We start from the raw sequence: 22,452 nt of genomic DNA, 5'->3' as shown, positions 1-22,452 counted from the left end.
CAGAGGGCATCTCTCTAAGAAGCCTAGTGCTACTCCTTGTCTATCTGAACCCAATTTTTATCCTGTTTAATCTTGATTCCCATGTTCCAGAATTGATATTTCAGAGGCTGTTATTACTTGAGTCATATGCATACTCCTCCCAATGGAGGTGACAGAGAAGTTTCAACTGGGAAAATCCTATATTCTTTTTCCTAACTTAAAATATATCCTTTTGCCTAGGGAAGATTCTGAAAGGCATCCTTTCAGAATGCCTCAGGCTCTCTGCTGCTCTAAGCGCCATCTAGAGGGAAAAAGGATTATCAATTTCCTCTTCTCTCTGCCTCACCTTCCATCCCTCCTACTTCATATCCCTTTCCAATTGGTTAGCCTAGCTGAATCTGGACTCTACCTTCCCTGGTCAGGTACCTGAAGCAGATCTACCCATCTCTTTGAGGTTATTCTTTAGTATCAATCTGGCACATATGGACTTATTGGATATGATTTAACAGGAGGGATGCATTAGGGCCAGTATTGGTAGAATAAAAGCAGCTCTGGATTTATTCCAGATTTGGGTAAAAAAAAGCCTAGAAAAAGAAGGATGTTCCAGAGTTAGACAGTTTTGTGCATAATCATCAGAAGATTTGGTTCATTAATTGAATATTAATGAATCTTAGGATCAACTAGATAATAATAACTTTATAACAGCAGCTAGCATTTATATAGTTATTCACAAAGCACTTTAAAATATTCTCATTTTATTCTCACCACAACCCTAAGAAGAAGTTGCTATTATTCCCACGTTTTAAGTGATGAAACTGAGGCCAACAGAGGTCAAGTGACTTGCCCATGTCGTGTCCAAGGTTAGAACTGAACTCAAATATTCATAAATCCAGATTTAAAATTCTATCCATTGTGCCACCTTGCATAGTTACAGAAATAAGTTCCTACTATAGTATGGGTTTCTTCTCTGTGAACCTTTTTGGTGCCATCATACCCAGGTTTGTGGTCCTGACCTAAACATCTTTTTTTCTGGGAATTATGTGCAACAGCTAAAAGTTATCATGTAGAAATGTGCCTCAAATTTGTTTTCACTGGATAGTTCTCATGGTAAAAGAAGCTATCTTTCTTACCTTGGCCTCTCCTGTAGATTGACACTCCATTTTCCCTAAATTCTTCCTCCTTTCCTGGGCTCTTTTGCTTACCCTCCTATTCTTGCATATGTTGCATACAATGTTGCATACAGTCCCCATCTGCCAAATTCCATAATTTCCTAGAGAATGAGGCATCTTAGTATAGTTTGTTGTGTGCCACTAGATCTTCCCACCATTCTCTTAACATGAATTTTTTTAAACTTTTGATTTAAAGAGGCTTCTTGTAGTAAGCAATTGGAAATAATGATCTAGAGTTATATTTTGCCAAACTCAGGCACACAAAACAACTAGCAGAGGCTAATATACAGAATTAACACCAGTGATGACAATGTGCTGTGTTTGTTACATGCATGGCAATAACCTAGGCATTATTTGGAGGGAAGAGAGATGGGGATCAGACTGTTGGAGAAGATATTGAACTTTTCTTCAAGGAATTTATATTTAAAAGCAAAGGGCTCAACAAGGAGCCATTCTTTTTCAGTCTAGTTTCTAATTTTTGAGATGATGATTAAAGAGACCTAATTTAGAGCATCAGGCAGAATTTAAAGCTTTTTTTCACTTCTGATTGTAGCCTCGAGAGAAAGGCAGGATGCGTTTCCATAGACTGCAGAATGTACAGATTGCTCTGGACTTCTTAAAGCAGCGGCAGGTAAGATTGCACCCTTCCTGTCTTTCCCTTTCCTCCAAAAGTTTAGAAATACTTCAAGTACCCTTGGTCCTAGAGTAGTGATTAGCAAATATTTGTTTTTAATAATGCTGAAACAGAGACCTGGCTTTGACTTTCATTCTCTGGGGATCACTGGGAGAAAACATCACTACAGATGTTGTTTAGTTGTTTACAGTTGTGTCTGATTGTCCATGACACCTATTTGGGTTTTCTTGGAAAAGATAATGGAATAGTATGCCATTTCCTTCTCCAGGTCATTTTAACAGATGAGGAGATTGATGCCAACAGAGATAAGTGACTTGCTCAGGTCACACAGCTAGTATTAGCCGCAGATTTGATCTCAGGAAGATGGATCTTCCTGACTCCAGGCCCAGGACTCTATCCATGATACCATCTATCTGCCCTCACTGCAGAATAATGGGCTGCTGATTCTTACCCTATGTTTACTCCTGGTGGTGATGCTCTTTTCCAGCCTTGTGATTACTTAGGCATGGATACAACCTGTGTTATATGTATCCTGGTATTTTGAGGGCTGAAGCTGAGTGAGTGTGGAAGATTCCCAAGTGTAACACACAAGTTGTGGTGGTGAAACACAAAGGACTCCACAGGAATATTTGTAGTGAATCTGCTGCACCCAAATTCAGTATGACAGTGTCCCAGGTTAGATAGTCAAGTGAAGAATCTGTGGTTAAGAATACACAGCTACCTCTAACTATCTATCCCGGCTCAATATGGATAATGCTGGATGACTATGATTCAAACCTTTCTACAGTTGAAATAAATCTCCTCTTCCCTCAAATACCCAAGGATATATTCACTAATCTCTAGGGTAAAGATGACATTCACTTTAGGTGAGTTTAAAGATTTAATAATAACAGGCGTGGGGAGGGAAGCAGGGAAATAACGGGGAAGAGGGGTACAGGAGATCCTTGGCCTAAGCTATTAATGACAAAGATGATATATTGAATTGAAGGTAATCAGGATATTCAAGCTTGTCAGTTGTCAATGGTTAGTTTGCCAGTTACCAGCCTGGCAGAGCCAGACTGCTTCAACCTGAATCAGATTATTTGATGGTAAATGATGATGCTTCTTCTCAATGAGTGAACTAGAATCAGGATGTTCAGTATAGGATAACACAGGATTTGAGACTGTGGAAGTGATCAGTGCTGGTTTCTGATATCTCAAGTTGACTTTTGGCCTCTCCAAGCCCAACCAAGACCTTCCACCAATCCCTCTCTCAAAACTGAGATATCTGTTTCAGTTCAAATCCTCCTTTTATACTTTTTCCATAAACTGAATTTGCACCTGCTGGGCTTTGCCTAGCTCAGCTCATTCCAAGTTCTAAACAGCTAACTGTCAATCATTTTGCTTTTCATATTGCATTGCAAAATGTCATTACACCTGTTATCAGTATCTTGTATTTACATATCCTTGCTATCATAATATAGCATATATTATATTCTTATTATATAGTATCAGTGGGTATTCATGGTATACCTTGTCAATAGTAGGTCTCTGCCAAGGATTCTGTGATAGAATAGACAGTCTCTAGGCCTGACTCTCAATTCAGATTTTAAGGTTTAAACAGTGATATTCTAGAAGGGTGGGTAATACAAATATTATTGTCCTTATTTTGCAATGAAGAAACTCAGGCTAAAAGAGTAATAATTATTTACCCAAGTAAGTGTGTAAGTTGGGATTTGAACTTGGCCTGACTTGAAGTCCAGTACAATTTCCATTGTACTGAGTTGACTGTTTAGTGTCAGAATTATTTCTATTGCTGAAATGCCATTATTCTCTCAATTCTCCAACTCCATAATTAATTGGGAAACTGATGGTGACATTAACCCTAGAAAAGTCCAGTGGGGACTTTTGGCAGAGAAAGAGTTTTTAGGATAAAAATACATGAGTTCCCTTAAATTTCATGTAATTAATTAATTTAGAAATTTTTTCCATGGTTACAGAGTTCATGTTCTATCCTTCCCCTCCCTCCTTCCCTTCCCATATCCAATGCATATTTCCACTGGGTTATACTATCTTTCTTATCTGTAAAATAGGAATAATAATAGAACCTACCTCATAGTGATGTTGTGGGTATCAAATGAAATAACATATAAAGGACTTCATAATTTTTTGAGTACTGTATAAATGCTTGCTATTATAATCATGATTATTATAGTAATAAGTTCCTTGAGGGTATAGGGACTATGATTTATTTAAGTAACTTTCTGAGTGGTGAGCAAAATATGTTGCAGAAAGGTACAAAGTTAGATATTCACACGTTAAACTCAGGAGAGCGATTTGGGAATCACCTACATAAAGGGTAATAGCTGAAATCATGATGGTGGTGGTTGTCTTTTAGAGAGACTTAATTCAGTTCCAGAAATAATTGTCTTTGATGCAAGTGCAATGCCAAATTCAATAAGAATAAAAAGAAAAAAACAACTTTTTTTTTTTTTTTTACCCTTGTACTTTGGTGTATTGTCTCATAGGTGGAAGATTGGTAAGGGTGGGCAATGGGGGTCAAGTGACTTGCCCAGGGTCACACAGCTGGCAAGTGGCTGAGGCCGGGTTTGAACCTAGGACCTCCTGTCTCTAGGCCTGACTCTCACTCCACTGAGCTACCCAGCTGCCCCCAAAACAACTTTCTTTTAAAGGGCTTATACTCTTGTTGGGGAATAAAGCCAGAGCTTAAGGAGAGAAATGCTGAAAGTCTATGCTTTTGAAGGCTGATATCTATAGGGAGAGGAGGAAGTAGGAATATTGGAAACAAAGGAGATAAAAAAGAATTAGAAGGATCTGAACAGTATGGTTTATCATCATCATCATCACCATTGTTGTTGTCACCAAGATCACTAGATTAGTAAATATTTATTAAAAGTGCCTTCTTTGTGCCAGGCTTTATGCTAAGTATCAGGTACACAAAAGGAACCAGAAGATAGTCCCTACCCTCAGAGCTTTCAGTCTAATAGGGAGACACCATGCAAACAAATAAGTACAAAGCAAGCTATATAGAAAATATATAGGAGATAATTAACAGAGGGAAAGTGCTGGAATTAAGAGGAATTAGAGAAGGCTTTCTGTAGAAGGTTGGGACCTAAAGGAAGCTATGGAGGTCCACAGTCAAAGCAAAAGAGGGAAAATGTTCCAAGCATGGGGGACAGAGAAAATACTTGGAGTGGAGAGATGAAATATCTTATTTGTGGAGCATCCAAGAGGCCAGTTTGTATTGGGGAGTAAGGTGTAAGAAGACTGGAAAGGTAGGAGGGGGCCAAGTTATGAAGGGCTGTGAATGTCAGGGAGCCTCTGGAATTTATTGAGTAGGGGGATGGCATGATGGATCTGTACTTTAGGAAAAAAGATTAGAATGAGACCTGATGTAGGTTGACCCACTAGCAAGCTATTGCAATAATTCAGGCTTGAGATGCTCTAGAGTGGTAGTAGTGTCCGAGAAGAGAAGAGAGCCTATTTGAGTGATATTGCAAAGGTGAAAACAAAAAGGCTTTGACAACAACTTGGATATGAGTGGTGAGAGATAGTCAGGAATCCAGGATGATGTCTAGGTTGTGAGCCTGAAGGACTGGTAGAATGGTGTTGCCCTATTTAGTAATGAGGAAAGGAGTAGGAGAAGAGGATTTAGGGGGAAAGATAATGAGTTTTGTTTCAGACACAGTGAGTTTAAGATGTGTACTTATTTGAATTAATGCAGAATGAAATGAGCATAACCAGGAGAACATTATAAGCAATATTGCAAGATGATCAGCTGTGAATGACTTAAACTATTCTCAGCAAAAATGATCCAAAAGGATCTTATGATTAAAGGACTTAGTATGAAAAGTGCCATGTCTGGAGAAAAAACTGATGGGATATGAAGGCAGATTGAAGCATACTTTTTTCTTTATTTATTATTCTTGGTGTTTTTTCATCTGTGTTTTCTTTTGCAACATGACCAATTGAAAATGTTTTGCATGATTAAATGTGTATAATCCATATTATATTGCTTGCTTTCTCAAGGAGGGGAAAAAGGGAGGGAAACTCAAATTTTAAAAAAAGTTAATATTTTTTGTTTACATGTAATTGAGAAAAAAGAAAATAAATATTTGTACTGTACATCCAGTTTGAGATCTCTAAAAGGCTTTCAGAGATACAAGACTGAAGGTCAGCAGAGAGATTGGAATAGAATAGGTAAATGAGAATCATCAGCATAGCGATGGTCATTAAATCCATGGGAATTGATGAGATCTTCAAATGAAGTAATAGAGAGGGAGAAAAGAAGAGGGTGTAAGGCAAGTACCCTAAAGGACACCTATGGTTAGAGAATATGATCTAGAAAAAGGATCCAACAAAGGAGACAGAGAAGGAGCAGTCAGATAGTAGGAGGAGAACCGGAGAGTTATATCCCAAAAACCTTAAAAGAAGAGAATATTAAGGAGGAAACAGTGACCAACAACTAAGATTTATATATCATTTACTATGTGCCAGGCACTGTGCTAAGCATTTTACAATTATTATCCCATTTGATGCTCAGCAGCCTTAATTTGTTTTGATCATTTGATCCAACAATCTTCGGAGGTAGCTGCTTTTATGATTCCAGTTTTGCAGGTCAGGAAATAGAAGCAGGCAGAGATTAAGTGGATTGCCCAGAGTCATATAGCTAGTAAATGTCCATGGCCAGATTTGAATTTAGACTTCTTGATTCTAGGCCTAGTACTCTATCCAACTGAGGCATGTAGTTGTCTCCAAAAGCCATTGGAGTAGAGAGTGAACAGTATTAACTGCCACAGTGAGATTAAATAAAGTGGGGGCTGTGAAAAGGCCATTGGATTTGTTGATACCTAGTGTTTATATAATGCTTTATGGTTTACAAAGCTCCTTATCCTGTTGGATCCTGCAAAATAGGTACCACAGGTATTTCCCTATTTTATTGCTAAGGAAACTGAGCCTTAGCAAGATAAAATGATTTACCCACAGTCATGTATCTTGAAAGTATCAGAGGTGGAATTTGAGCCCAGGTTATTCTTTACTCTAAATCCAGTTCCTAGTTACTTGAGAATGATAAATTACAGATTCACAGAATTGGAAGAGACCTCTGAATACTCTAGACCAATCCACACCTCACTGAGAATCCCTTCTACAATATCTTTAACAAATGGTCATCCAACATTCCCTGGAAGACCTTAACTGAATGAAAATCCACTCTTTCACAAAACAGTCCATTCTACTTTTGGATGGTTCTAATTGTTAGGAAGTTAAGCTGAAATCTGCTTTTTCAAAACATCCAACAGTTACATATAGTTTCTGTCCTCTGGTGCCAAGCAGAACAAGTCTAATCCCTGATGTTGCAGTGTGAGTGTAGACTAATCTTTAATAAAATTTGTTAGTGAAAAAGAAATCATTAGGATTGTAGCTTGAGCAATATTGGGATTTTTTTTTGAGAGCAAAAGACCCAAGAATGTCTATTGATAGATACAAAAGAACCAATGGAGAGATATTAAATATGGGAGGATTAATAAAAAATTTAGAACCACAGTAATTGAAATTTGAAGCTGACTTTGTAGATTACATAGCCTAGACTGCCATTTTCTAGCTGTGGAAGCTGAGACCCAGAGACATGAAATGACTTGTTTCTAGGTCATATAGACTGTTAGTGATAGAGTCAGATCTAGAGTATGTGTTACTCTTCCTGCTATATATACCACAAAGCCTGTCCTATACCAAATTTCTTCTAATTGTTCTTATTGCTCCCAAATGATGAACTGGGGGCCCTAAGGAGATGGGAGTGAATGGGATCAAGACCATAGATGGGGCCAGGTATCTCAATGGATAGAGTTCCAGACCTGGAGACCAGAGGTCCTGGGTTCCAATCAGGTCTCAGACACTTCCTAATTGTGTGACCCTGGGCAAGTCACTTAACTCCCCAATGCCTAACCTCTTCTGCCTTGGAATCAATACCTACTATTGATTCTAATATAGAAAGTAAGATTTTTTTTTTTTAAAGAGCATGGGTGGAAGGATCAGCTTCAGAAAAAAGGAGAAATAAGTAAGAAAGAAAGTGAAGAGACAGAGATCTTTTAAAGCAGAGATGAGAATTCAAATGATGTCAGGTGTTGGACTGGAGAAGACAAAAGGGCCAGGCTAAAATGCTAAGGATGCTAGAAGGGTGTAGCTGTTGTCAACTTGCAAAGAAATGAGTCTAGGTAGCCAAGACAGGCAATGACATTGAGGAACTTAGGGAAACAAATTAGGCCCTATACCACTTCCACTGCCTGAGGGAAATGAGGAACACTGGGAAAGTGAGGGTTCTATTGATTAGAGCCTCCAGCTAATGTCCTTTGAGAAGTATTCCTGGTTTTAGTTCAGGGAAGGCTGGAGAAAGAAGGAGCAAAAGAGGAATAGAGGGAGATTGAAGCAATATTTGCCTCTCAAAATAGACTAGACTTTCAATGGGTATGTAAAAGAAGAGGGATGGGAAGATACCGAGGTGAGAAGCAGTGAGTGATAAAGTGGGGCAGATGGAGAAAGTGTAGTATGATGCAGGTGAAGGAAGCAGAGGGTTGGGAAGCAGTCTGGATATACATGTAAATCAGAAGGGTTCTGATAGCCACTTGTACTTTTCTTCCAGGTAAAATTGGTGAACATTCGCAATGATGACATCACAGATGGGAACCCCAAGCTGACTCTGGGCTTGATATGGACCATCATTTTGCATTTCCAGGTAGGGCTATGGGAATGGCTCTTGTTGAGTCTTGGGTATGTGTGCCACCTAAGAAAGAAAGCAAATACAGACTTCTGGTATCAGTTTTGAGTGAAAATTCTTTTGTTGTATTTAAGAGAGGATCATTGAGGGTTGAGGTTTGTCTGAGTGGTTTGAGTGTATATATTGGGATAGGGGAGGCTCTTGTTTGGAAAAAGGACTAGTAGCAATCTGAAGAAAAAAGCCACTGAAAACTCAGCTCAGAACTTTTCAAACCATTTGCATGATGAAATTGGGGATTTCACTGTTACTTGTGCTTTGCCCTGTGATTGGCATCCAGATTATTAGAAGTTTCTGTTTGTTCAGCTGGGCTTCTTTCTGACTTTTGAGAGTTGTTTAGAGAGAAAAGTTGATTTTGGATGAGTTATAGTGGAGCAAAGAATAATAATCTTACTTTGACATAGCATTTTTTTCCATCCAGTGATCTTAAAATTAATCTAATTGACTGCAGTACCTCTTCATCTGGTGTGTATATAGACTTCTAAACAGAATCTTTCACAGTCTTGCCCCCTTCCTCAGGTCTGTGACATCTGGTAAAAGGTAGTCACAGAATTGCTAGGTAACTGTCCTTGTTCAGACAGAACTGCTGCTGTTGATGATTACTATGCTTGTGTCTGACTGTGGCTCAGAAAACCTATGGAGAACCCATAGTTCCCTTCCATGTTTGATTTCTATTTCCAAAGTCCAGTATTGTGTGAGACTGCCTTTCTAACTCCTGATTGGTCCAGAAGCCATTGCTCAGAAAATATTTTGAATTCCCAGATGTCTCTAACACCAGGTTAATCTGTGTATGGATACTAGTTCTTGAAAGTAGTAGATCATTCAGCAGGCTGGGGACTTAAGTAAATGTCATAGAAATCAGAGGACTGGGTGAGTCTTCGACATTTTGTCTGAAAGATTCTATCATAGATGGGGGCAGAATTTATGAGTAGAACAAACTGGACATTTTCCTAGGATGCAAAAGTTGGGGCACAATGAGGGATACTTTTTAATGTTACTTTAATAAATGAACATAATTTTAAGGCAAGAAATGTCTGGGTTTTTTGGGAAATAAATCATCTCCAAATCTAAGTCAGATATATCTAATTTCAATCTTCTGGTAAATTATGGGAGCTGCTGGTGAGTGGTACAGGACAGACAGAATTCTATCTTTTTTGGAGACTCACTCACATCTATGAGATCACAGACCCTTTGGCATACCAGAACAAGTCGTATAACCATCCCAAGCTTTTAGTAGGTCCTTCTCAAGCCAGAATAGCCTCAGCTATAGGCCAGGCAATATACATGCATTTCAGTCTGCCCTCTCAGTGTGGAGTCTTGTCACTGGAGAGTTGACCATTAAAGGCTGAATTTTGAGAGCTCTAACACCAATGCCATATAAAGGAGGCACAGTGGAAAGCATGCTAAATGTAGAGTTAGCAACTACCTCTGTCACTTAATACTATTGGGGCCTAAAACAAATCACCTTACCTTGATGAGCCTCACTTTACTCATCTGTAAAATGTGAAATTTTAACTAGTTGCCTCTAAGATCCCATAGAGCTCTAATTCTGTGATCTTTTGATATACTAAGGTCTGGAAGAGAGGGTCAGCTTGGAAAGACCAACCATATATTAGTGAAATCACAGATTCGAAAAGTATGCGAGTCAAGTTACATGTTTTGCAGCAATAGTAATGCATAGTATGGACAGCAAGCAATATACAAGGGGTGTTATTTTAAGACATTGCCCAGGACAGAGAAGTTTGGCTCATGCTTCAACCATGAGTTTTCTCTATGCTATAACAACAGGGAGAATAATGCCACCTGCTGATGGAGTCAAGAATAAGCTGTAAAACTAGTGAAAGGAAAATAATCCACAGAACTTGAAGTAAAAGTAGTAGTGGATGTACTACTAATAATTCACATTTCAATAGCACTTTGAGATTAACAGGTGCCTTGCCTCACAACAACCTGGTGAAGTAGGGAGAACAGGTGAAATGATGCCTTCCTTCTGGGAATGGAGAAGCTGAAATTAGGGGAATCTTGTTAGTTTTGGGGGAAGTGTTAGTAGCAAGCAGGGAAATAAACACCTGTAACACTGTGACAGTGGGATGGTTTTCTTAGATTTTCAATGAGCTGTTCAGCCATTTCTTGGGTTAGATATAAGAGAAATATTCTTCAGAGGTTTTCAAGTATGCCCTGGGAAGCTGGACAAAGGTCCTTTGTTGGGAACTCCCTAAACTAGTTGCCTCCCTGGGATTCTCAGCTGAGCAGATGAGATTTCAAGAGACATTCCACTCCACATGTTTGCCTTCACTGGGGGTGACCATTGTGGGCCTGAGATCTAAAGAATACAACCACTGTCTTTCCCTCTTCCCTCCCTACTGTGACAGCAGCTAAATTATTAGGGTCCAAGAAAGCAAACTCCAGGGTCGGTGTTTTAAAAAAAAGGAACCCTGAGCTGCTTAACTTGGTTTGGAAAGACAAAGATGGGGTAACAGCAGCTAAGGAAGAAAACAATATCAAAAATCCATCAGAAAAGCTGTTATTTATATAGGCTTCTAGTTACTAGAATCCTCTGCCTACCTGAGCCACATCTATATACAGATACAAATTCTCCAAAGAAATATAGGCAGCCTTAGTCCATGCTATCTACAGGACACATAGTGACATTTTAATGTTGCTCACACAGTTCTTCTTGACTCCCCTCTCATGTCTTTCTCTTGGAGAGGACTCTCCTAAGTGAGGACTCTCTTCCTAAAGTCCTTTTCTTGCATTTGCCCCTGCTGTTCCCCTTGGTAGTCTTGAGTGAGTTAGCTAGTCACTCACTCACTCCTATTGCTCAGGTGACCAAAGGGCCTTTGTCTGTATGAGAACAGGTTTGCCTGCAGAGCTGTTTGGTTGGATAACAAAGGATGATTTGGAGCCTCTGAATCCCTGTCTTGCGTCAGATTATCTGTGAACATGTTTCATTTGCTTTCTATGTGTAGAGTGGTTTACTCTTCTTTTGCTCTTTTGAACATCTGAGTCACTAAAATAGATGGATTGGGCTAGCTAGGTGGCACAGTGGATAGAGCACTAAGTCTAGAGTCAGGAGGTCCTAGGTTTAAATCTGGGCTCAGATACTTCCAAGATATATGACCTTGGGCAAGTCACTTAACCCCATTTGCCTAGCTATTGCTATTCTTCTGTCTTAAAAGATCTTAACTAAAACAGAAAGTAAGAGTTTAAAAAAAAAAAAGATGAATAGATGAGACATCAAAAGGCATCTCATTCATTAAGCACCTGAATAGGAATCTCCCCAAGTATGTCCCCTCTACTTGAAGACCTTTGGAGAGGACTGGCCCATTCTAAGTGTGGATACTTTTTATTGTCCAGAAGTTTTCCACTACACTGGGCTTAAAGTAGCCATTTTATAGCTTGTTTCTATTTCTGCCCACTAGGACTAAGTAATATAAGTCGGATCTCTTTTCTGCCAAACAACTCTTCAAATATTTGAAGTATAGCTATCATTGTTCTCCCATAAGTGTAGCCAGCACCTACTGTGTGTTAGACACTGTACTAAGAGCTAGGAGATAAAAAAGGTCAAAGAAGTTCATGTAGTAATTAAGAATACTGCATGTAGACAACTCTGTGAGTGTGGGCATGTACATTCATTTACTTGGGCGTGTGTGTGTGTGTGTGTGTGTGTGTGTGTGTGTGTGTGTGTGTGGACTAGGAAGGCTGCCTGCAGATGGTGACTTGAGCTCTTTTGAAGAAAGCCAGGGAAACTAGGAGGTAGAAGTGAGGCCATGGAAGATAATAGCCAGTCTAGAAGCATGAGGTCAGGAGATGAAGTGAGGAATAACACTTTAACTGGATCCTAGAGTGCGTGGAGTGGACTAAAATGTGAGAAGACTTAGAAAGGTAGCAGTGAGTGAAACACATTGTGAAGGGACTTAAATGCTAAAAAGAGGATTTGATATCTTATCCAGGAGGCAATAGGGAGCTACTGGAGTTCATTGACTAGGGGGTGACATGGTCAGACGTGAACTTTAGGAAAAGCACTTTGGCAGTCTGGACAGAAGATGGATGTTGAGGTAAGGAGAAATTTCAGGTGAGATACAGTAGTTCTGTACTTAGTAGTATTTCTGTAGTTCAGGTGTGAGATGATGAGAACCTGAACTATGATGTGGTAGCTCTGTGAGTGGGATGATATTGTGAAGATAGAAATGACAAGCCATGACACCAGATTGGCTGGTATGGATAAGAGAGAAGAGTCAAGGACAGTACTTAGATTCTAAGAATAGATGAGTAGGAGAATAGTGGTGACCTTAACAGTAATGGGGATGATGGTATAACAGAGATGTTTGCAGAAAAGATATTGAATTCTAGTTTTAATACATTGAATTTGATATGCTTGTAGGACATCCAGTTTGAGATGTCCAAGAACCAGTCGGTTCTTGACCAAAAAGTTTAGAAGAGAGGCTAGAGCTAGATACATAAATATGAGAATCTTTTCTGCGGCATTGTTTATTGAACTCATAGGATTTGATGAGATCACCAAAGTAAAATAGGATGGTGTGAAAAGAGGAGAGAACCTGGATGGACTTTTAGGGGTTACTCAAGTTTAAGGGGAAAGGAATATGTGACCTGGATCAAACTGCAGCAAAGGAGACTGAGGAGGAACTGTCTGACAAATAGGAGAACCAGGCGAGAGCAGCAGCATGGAAACTACAGTGGCAAGGTTACCTAGGAGAGAAGTGGGATTAACAGCACCAAAGGATGAGGAAGGAGGAAAAAGGAATTGAGATCAGTGGTCATTTTGGAAAGAGAGTTGAATGTTCAGAAGCAAGAATACAGATGATTTAGAAGCAAATGAGAGGAGAGAGAGGGGAGCATTGAATTTACTTACTTTCTCAAGGAGTTGGGCTGAGAAGGGAACAGTGTGCATAGAGGAGGCAATAGATGAGAATAATCATGGGCTCGAGGTTAGCTAAGGATGAGTGACCATAGAATAAGGGAGCAAGGAATTTGAGAGAAGACTGTGTGGAGTGAAATTAGCTAATTATTAGGAGATCAAAAGGGGAGAAAAATTAAGTCAGGGCATTTATTAACATGTATTTATCAAGTGCTCATCACTATGCTGGGGACTGGGGATAAAAAAAGGGGAACAATCTGTGCTCTCAGAGAGCTGGCTTACATTCTACTGGAGAAAATAATATGCACAATATAACTACATGCAAAATACATAGATGCTTAGTGAATATATAAAATTAAGGGATATCAGAGAGCAGAGAGAAATCCAGTTTGGTTGGACCATAGAATGTTGGAAACAGAATAATACTTAATGAGTCTGGAAAGATAGGAACCAAGTAGTGAAAGACTTTAAAAGTCAGAGAAGTTTATATTTGATACTGATGACAACAGACAATCCCTGTCCAAAGCCAGGCAGACCAAAAACAGAGAAAGAAAACTACAGACCAGTCTCCTTAATGAACATAGATGCAAAAATCTTAAATAGAATACTAGCAAAAAGATTCCAGCAAGTGATCGCGAGGGTTATTCACTATGATCTAGTGGGATTTATATCAGGAATGCAATGGTAGTTTAATATTAGGAAAACCATCCACATAATTGACCATATCAGCAACCAAATCAATAGAAAGCACATAATTATCTCAATAAATGCAGAAAAAAACCTTTGACAAAATACAACACTCATTCCTATTGAAAACACTAGAAAGTATAGGAATAGAAGGGCCTTTCGTAAAAATAATAAACAGTATGTATTTTAAAATAGACAATCCTTGGAATTCATTGGTAGGAGAGTGACATGATCAGGTTTTTGTGTAAGGAAAATCAGTTTTATAGGAATACAGAGGATTGGAGTGGGGAGAAATTTATGAGTTTTTTGATGTATATTTCTTTCTGCATTTGATATTTCTGGAAGTATATACTTTAATATGTGAGATCTCCAAGTCAGAAAATATGAACATTTTAGTCACCTTCTTAACATAATAGCAAATTGTTTCCAGAATTGTTGGACGAAGTCCCAGCTCCCCCACCAATGTTTACCTGTTTTTCCACAATCCCTCCAACATTGATTTTTCTTCTTCTTCTGCCATCTTTGGCAATAAGAGATAAAACCTCAGAATTGTTTTATTTGCATTTCTGTTATTATTAAACATTTGGGACAGTCATATGGTTGTTAATAGTTTGCTTTTTTTTTTTTTTTAAGGAACTCAGGGTCTTAGACCTTTTTGTATCCTCTGATCACCAAGCGTAGGACTTTGCACATAGTTAAGGACTCCACAAATTTTTACTGAATAAAAGACAAATCATGTTGAGTCTTGGGCAAATTCCTTTGGCATTTGTAATGATAAATTGATTTTAGAGAAAGTGATCTACTAGCATTCCAGTGTAAAGCTCAGGGGAAGTTAGTAAAAGATGACCCTGGTCCTTAAGATCTTCATGGTTAAGTTCCCACATTGGAGGATAGGGTCCAAGGAGAAGTTATCTTGGGGTCACCCAAGCTTGACACAACAGTGCCCATAGCTCTGAGAAAGACCAGCCTGCTTCCAAGTCAGATCAGTTCAACAAGCATTTATTAAGCATTATTTTGGGTAAGGCACTTCCCCAGTTGCTAGGCATACAAAGCTTATCAAAAAGATTTCTGCCTTCAAGGAGCCTCCATTCTAAATGGATAGCAGCTTAGTACCATAGTGGAAAGCCAGAGCATTAGATTTAAAGTCAGAGGACCTGGGTTCAGAGTGTTAAGAGACCTTTATTAAGGGCTTACTATCATCTAAGTAGTTCTGGATATACACAAAATGGCAAAAGAGTCCCAGCCCTAAGAGAGTGGGGGGTGGGGGGGGGGCAGAGGGGGACAGCATGTAACCCTGAGCGTACAAGTTATATACAGACATTTACAAGTTGAGAGGACCAAGAAAGGAAGAAGGTGGGGTTCAAATCCAAGCTTCACTGACTTTAGGCAAATTTCCTATTTGTAAAAGGAAGAGCTGGGCCACATGGTCTTTAAGGTTTCCTCCAGAGATAATAATGTAATCCAGGAGTTTACATTCACAGAGGCCATAGAGCCTGAGAGGTCATTTAGTCACCTCTTGCTTCTATAGGTGGGACACTCAGGTTCTCTAGAGACTAATTGCTCCAAAGGGCTCTCCAGAGTGTGCATTCATAGCACAGATTTAGCTATTCCTACAAATCTGCCTCCCCTCACACCTGGTCAGGAAGTACAGTGAGGCTCTTACCCTTTGCTAGGAGGTCTTGATTTGTTTTATTTCCTGTTCAGGGTCAGCTTTATGATGAGAGAGGTTGGAAGGGAAATGGAATGACTTGATAAAATGTCATGTACTAGAGGCTCTTGAGAGGAGAAAGTGCTTGGTTGTATCAGGTATCTCAAAGAAGTCTACAGCCCTCCTTATGATGTAAAATCCCTGGTTTTTGTTTCTCCACTCCACTTTGGGACTTGGTACTTACAGCTGGATTTCTTGTTGCTATTTAACAGTCCTTGAAGCTACCTTTACTAGAAGCTTATTGAGAGCCTGCCTATTGAACTGCTAAACCCCAATGAGAGTGTTTTATTGGTGGAATGAATTGTGTAGTTTAACTGATGGAAGTCCCTCAGTTTTTCTCTATTCCTTCCTACTGGGGTTTGCTTTTTCTTTTTATTTCTCCTGCTATAATACACGAAAGCCTCTAGGTGGTGGTACAGCTCTTTAGGAGGAGAGTATGCTTTTAAGAGACAGACACAGGCTGCAGTTGTGAGATAGAAGGAGCATCACTGGAAAGGTTCTGACCGTGTAAGGAGTCACTGCTTAAGGCATACCTCTCCTCTTTAGTAGGAAGAGCTTCAGGATCGCCAGAGAATTTATTTAGTAGTTTGACTGGCACAGAGACTGGCAGCCTCTGACCACTAGGTGAGTTCAATCAGCCTAGCAGTGGTGGGCAAACTTTTTAAAGAGGGAGCCAAAGGAAAGGAAATGCTCATCTGTCAGTCTGTTTCTAAGGCAACTCTTTCGAAGTTTCATTGTATTGTATTCGTCAGATTAGGAATAATGTCTGCGGCTGGATAGAACATTTCAGGGGTCCCTCATCTGGCCCCCAGGCCATAATTTTCCCATCACTGGAGCAATCAAGCCACCTGCTAGGATGCATCCATAGTAGGAACCAAGTATATATAATCCTATTTGTTGTGCTCCCATCCTTGAGCCCCCAGACAGGTCCTTCCTTTGGGCAGGAAAAATTGGAAGGGAGAATCACTAAATGTCACAAATAGGCAGTCTGTAGTTCCTTTCACATAGGTGGTAGATGGGATGGGCCAGGAACATGTTTGGAAAACCTTTTTTTTTCTGGCTTTAATTTTAATTTAAATTAAGACTAATTTAAATTAAAATTAAACATTTTAATTCTGGTTTTTGTACCTGGAGTCAGCTTTCATTGCGCTGCAGTCCTATCATCTGGTGTGGGTGGGGCACATGGTTCTGAGTGGAATAATTAGTGGAATAATTAGCAACCTTAGTGATCATTTATCTAAACTATTTTTTAAATGGGGGGACTAAGATTTGCTTTCTTTTCTCCCTCCACCAAGAGGCTCCAGTAGGAGCATCCCTTTTTCTTTCCTCTCACCATGGCTTATGACAGCCACAAAGCAAAGCTACAATAAAATGGAGCCTCAAAGCATAGGTTCCTTTTTTTTCCACTTAAGTCCCCATCCTGATCACACAAGGTTGGGGATATCTCTTTAGGGTATGATTTAATCTGGCAACTATTTGAGATTGGTCAAAAACCAAAATGTAAACCCCCAAAATGTCTGTAACTTGTCTAAAAATCATGGAATTTTAGAGCTAGAAGGTATATTGCCTTTCTATATTTTATTAAAACCGCCAAGGTTGTTTTCATTTTCAACTTTGGAGGGCTCCCTAATTGTAATTGTAGGCTTCTTTAGCTCCTGGTTAATTCTAAATTTTCCTTCTCTGTTGCATGCTGAATATGTCAACTCTTTCCTATTGTTTTCCTTTTCTTTCCTTTATATTATCTTCACCCATATTCCTTCCTCCTCCATATATTCATACATTTCCTCCTCTTCCCCCAACACACCCATTTCTGCCCTCCCCTTCCCTTGTTTCAATCTCCTTTTTGCTTTCTGTTTGTGTTCCTGAGGGCAGTGCTCCAATTACCTCATATTTGGAGAGAGGAAGCTGCAGCCAATCTGGTGTCTGTCTGCTTTTAGGTCAAGTGATTTCTGAACTGCAGTGAGATGCTTTGAATTTGTGTCTTGTTGCAGCTCTGAGCCTGTAAGATGGCTGTCTGAAACAGCGGCAGCTGGAAGAGCCTGGAAGAGAGACAGGGAGGGAGGAAGAATCAGAGGGATTGTCACCATAGTGCGTGGTTGGAAATGTACAGCTAATCTGATGAAGCTAAGGTTGAGATTTTTCCGGGAGCCAAGGAACAGCTTAATTACATTGTTGCCGAGGTTTGGTAAAAGAAGGATATGGGCAATTCTCTGGGATGTGTTAAGGAACCAAAGGACTCAGTGACTGTTACAGGGAAAGCTCCCATATCTCCTAAGAAGAGGGCTCGGTTCAAAAGGAAGTGGAAGGGGAAAAAAACTCCCACACCAGAGGCATCTCCAAAGGAGGAGCCCTCAGAAGGAACTGAAGCAATTGAAGAGAATGAGCCACAGAAAAAGTTGAGAGTGAGTGTGAGTCCCTCCCAGGAGGAAGATGTAGAAGCTGTGAAGAGTCCTCCCCAGGACGTTGCTCTTCCTAGAGACCCTGCCCCCAGCCTAGGGACTGGAGATCAGGGGCTAATTGTACAGGTGAAAGAGAAGTTCCAGGGGGAGATCCAGACAGCTCAATTATTGATAGCTGATGGGCCATCGGGAGCTGAAAGGGTCCGGGATTCTCTTGAAGAGGGGACAACTGTCATTGCTCACCTTTTTGACAACCCAGCAGAGAGGAACTGTGAAAAGTCAGTGAGCCGGCTGGTGGCATTTCAGAGGACAACGTCCTGCAGCAGTAGAGCTGTGCTGCTGCCTTTGCAAAGAGAAACTGCAATTGATGAAGGGAATATTCAGCATGGGTCTAGAATGAGCATTTTGCCCAGGACAGACCAACCTATAGTAGCAGAGACTGGAGGCATGGTACTAGAGGATCAGACTCTGGGAGGACGAGCACAGAGCATTTTAATTACTGCCTGGACAGGCTCCTGGTCTGCAGAGCCTGGGACAGCCTCAGAACTGTCTACTCCTTCACCCCTGGAACAGCTAGAAAGACACAGGTTTGAGAAGCCTCCCAGGGTATTTTCATCTTCTCCTAGGGCACTTGCTCCCATGGGGCAAGAAACTCAGCATGGCCCCAATCTACCCACCTCCCAGAGTGACTTATCTGTTAGTGTCCTTACCACAAGTGGTATGCAGCCTTCCTCCTCTGGCTATGGCAGCAATGGACCTTACTGGAAAGGGCTCCAACTGAAAGATGCTGAACCTAGCAAAAGCTCCACATCTCTTTCTGAAGAGGATGGTGCCTTATCTTTGGAAGCTGGCCACGTCCTGTCGTGGGGTCCTAAGGAGGTGGGTGGGTATACTCAGAGGATGTTTAGGCTATTGTTCTAGTTCTGGGTCCCCTTAATGTTAGGTTAGGATGAGAAGCAGGGAAGCTCATCCCATCTTCTTTACTGTGATATTACACTGAGCTCTTTGCTGTAAATTTTGTGACCCATTGGAACTTGACAAGCTAAATCTATTTTGGATTCCCCCCTTGGAGCTTGGAACCAAGTCTGTCTCCCTGGTAAGCCCATGATTATGGGTAACTAAGCATTGTAAACATACTCACTCTGGTAGTGATGAGGGTACCCTGCACAGTGTGCAGGGCTAGGGACTGTTTACTCTCTACTGGCCTATGTCTTAGTTCCCCAGCAACCAGAAGCTGTGTTGTAGCATGTAAGGTAATGGAGAGCCTTGGCTTTAGTTTGTAGAACCAGCATAGTAAAGGTGAAGGATGTCTGAAGGGAAGGGGCTACGGAGGAGAAAAAGCTTCTTCCCATACAGTTATTCTTCCTATAGAGATATATTCATTGGAGCTTAAATAATCACTTTCCTGCAGGAGTTATAAATGACAGTTTTTGTTGGTAGTTCAGGTCCATCTTTCAAAACATAGTGTATTTTCATAGGCCTTATGACCCGGTATTAGAGAAGTGGGTACAGAGTTTTTAAAGAGAAGCAGCTTGGCAGTTCCAAGCACTGAACTTCTGGTTGTTAGAAGGGGAATGGATATAACAGTGATTTGGTTGATTAAATCAGTATTTTCTGGAATTTATGGTGATATATATGACTGACACTATTCAGTGCATGTCAGCCTTTGTGAGAAGAAAGGTGGACATATATACTTAAAGAGCTTAAAAGGAAAGGGACAAAGCTAAGAAGAGGGGCCCTTGGCCATTGATAGCTGGATTCTAGGAAGACCAGCAGGATCCACTTATAGGTGTCTTGTCCTCCCTCTCACGAAGAACTTGAGGAGCTACATGTATTTCTTAAGCAAAAAGCTACTTGTTTAAGTTCTTTTGAGGGAGGGGAGTGAAACTTTATTCTAGTGCCCTCTTTGGTGAGGATATGATATATAGTGTTTCAGTTTGGAGGCTAAAATCAAATGGAGGAAAAAGACATTGGAGAATGCTTGACCTTGTGCCTGGATAATTGGCTATTTGATGGATTTTAATCTACTTTATGATGTGTTGGAGAGTGGGCAATGTTGAGGAGGATAGAGTGCTTCTGGTGGTGGTGGTGGTATGTGCATGTTTTGGGATGTCAGGGAATAAGAGAAAACTTATTTTGGGGTGAAATCTTTGTGCAATAAATTGGAGTTTATTTAGCAGTTTATGCCATTCATTTTGTTTTGGTGGAGATATACTGACAAAAATATCTTTGATAAGATGAAGCCCAGTGAATAAACTCTTAAAGTGTTTGGAGAATGAAAGGACAGGAAGTTTGGAAGTTGATTTTGTTGGCTTCTAGAAAGGGATTTTACACAATGAGGACTGGATAGGGGAGAGAGAAGCTGCTCTGGCAGTTTTTACTTTGAGAGAGAACAGTTGATATGGGATTTGTGATAGAAGTTTCATCCCATGAAATAAAAGAGTCCATCTTTAAATGAGGGTGGTTTTGGTGTTTTTAGGTCATAAGAGCTCATCATTTATGTTTTTTAAACATGTGAGTTAAATTTGTCTACTAATCTTCATTGCATTTATGCCCCTTTTATTTATTCAACAACACTTTATGTTTTAATTCATTCAGTAATCCTTTATTAAATCCCTAATGAGGACAAAACCCTTCTAGGGCAATGAGGAAAATATGACATAGTCCCTGACCCTCATGGAGCTTTATAGTTCTACTAGTAGGGAGGAAATGTAGGACACATCCAAAGATAAATAAGGTACACATTGGACTATGAAAAGTGAATGAGTGTAAATGTTTTGGAGTCAAATGAGGGAGAAATTACTTTTGATTTGGGGAGGTCAGAAAAGGCTGCAAGGAGGAGAGGGCCTCTGAGTTGAGCCTTGAAGGGAGGGATGAATATGATGTCAAGAGATAAAGATGAGGATCCATCCAGGCAAAGAAAGATCCAGAAGTGTGAAAATGGGGGATGTGCTTGAGGGATAAAGTATAGAATTCAGTCTGACTCCATAGCTTCAGAAAATTGAGATTTAGACTTAAGATTTTTTACCTCTGGATCTGTTTTGCTCGTATGGGAACCATAAACAGATCAGCCCAACAAGGCAAATGAAAAGTTTAAAGTTTCTTCAAAGCTAAAGCCCTTGAGATCCAGGCCCATAGAGCCCTTCTCAGTCTCTAAGACAACCTTCTGTGAGCTATTGTTTGGTTTGTCCCTTGGCAGGAAGCTGCTTCCCAAGGTTGCTGTGTGGAGTATGTTCTGACCCTGAAAAACCATAGTGGTGTTTTAGTTGAGCATCAAGACTGGAACAGCTGACTGGAGCCTGACAACAATAAGAAAGGGCACACATGGGTCAGGCAGGGAGCTGCTGTCTGCACAGAGCAAACCCAGCATACTCCAAGGGGGTTTGTTTTTAATATGCCAGGAGATTAACCCACAAGAAAGTCACTGAATTCTAGGATTGGCATCTAACCTGAGAATGTCTTAAGTTCACTGAAGCCCCAGTGTTTGTTCCAGGGCATTTTTATGAGAATAGGGGGTTCAACACTTGGAAAGGGAATTTGCCATGGGTATCGTGTCCTAATTTAAGGAGTAGTTGAAACTTCCTCTAATCCAGGCATAGGGAGCATTGCTTAATAATGGAGACTTATGCAATTTGCATGGTCTGTGGGTCTATTTCCTTTTGAGGACTTGGTACATCACATACTAGAGTTATATTCATGCTACTAGTTTCAAGGTTAGCCCCATGCTTGGCATGACAGAGTTAATGCAGGTTATGTAGTGGTAGATGACAGAATGGAACGTAGCAGGCTTTGGAGGAGGAAGTGAGCAAGTGCATACCAATTGTGCTTCTGCTGACTGCCTTTCTATGCCACTGGGAAGACCACAGATGCACGACTCTTTTGTCACTGTCATTCCCCATCCCCATAATGTTGCCATATTCTTTCCCTTACCCTTTTAATTGTGAGCAAAGAAAGTTGGTTTAAATCTCCTTTCTTTTCCATTGTGAATGGGTGAGGGTGGCATCTCAGCTTGTTTGGACCCTGAAGAATTAACTACTGAGTTTTATGTGGTGTTTTACTCATGCCCTGGGTTTAATTCTTGACTGTAGCAGTCCCAAAGTGCAGGTTGAGCTGCCTCCTGGTCAACAAGTGATGTACCAGATGTGGTTGGAGGGATATCAGTTAGTATATTCCAAGTCCAGCTACTTGAGTTTAGAAGTATCTGCAACTTCCCTTTCCCATCTCTCTT

At 40.3% G+C, this 22,452-nt stretch overlaps 1 protein-coding gene across 1 annotated transcript in view; it reads left to right on the top strand.

The window, feature by feature from the left end:
• MACF1 (microtubule actin crosslinking factor 1) overlaps positions 1-22,452 on the top strand; it is a 422,428-nt gene that overhangs the window by 171,919 nt on the left and 228,057 nt on the right. The window contains exons 4-5 of the mRNA XM_044668040.1: positions 1,702-1,779; positions 8,420-8,512. Coding sequence (XP_044523975.1) covers positions 1,702-1,779; positions 8,420-8,512 — 171 coding nt within the window. The remainder of the gene's footprint in view (positions 1-1,701; positions 1,780-8,419; positions 8,513-22,452) is intronic.

This window comes from Gracilinanus agilis, chromosome 3, assembly GCF_016433145.1.
Source record: "Gracilinanus agilis isolate LMUSP501 chromosome 3, AgileGrace, whole genome shotgun sequence".
Classification (NCBI taxonomy): domain Eukaryota; kingdom Metazoa; phylum Chordata; class Mammalia; order Didelphimorphia; family Didelphidae; genus Gracilinanus; species Gracilinanus agilis.
The sequence above is the reverse complement of the archived record's forward strand: the minus strand, read 5'-3'. Positions and strand labels throughout refer to the sequence as shown.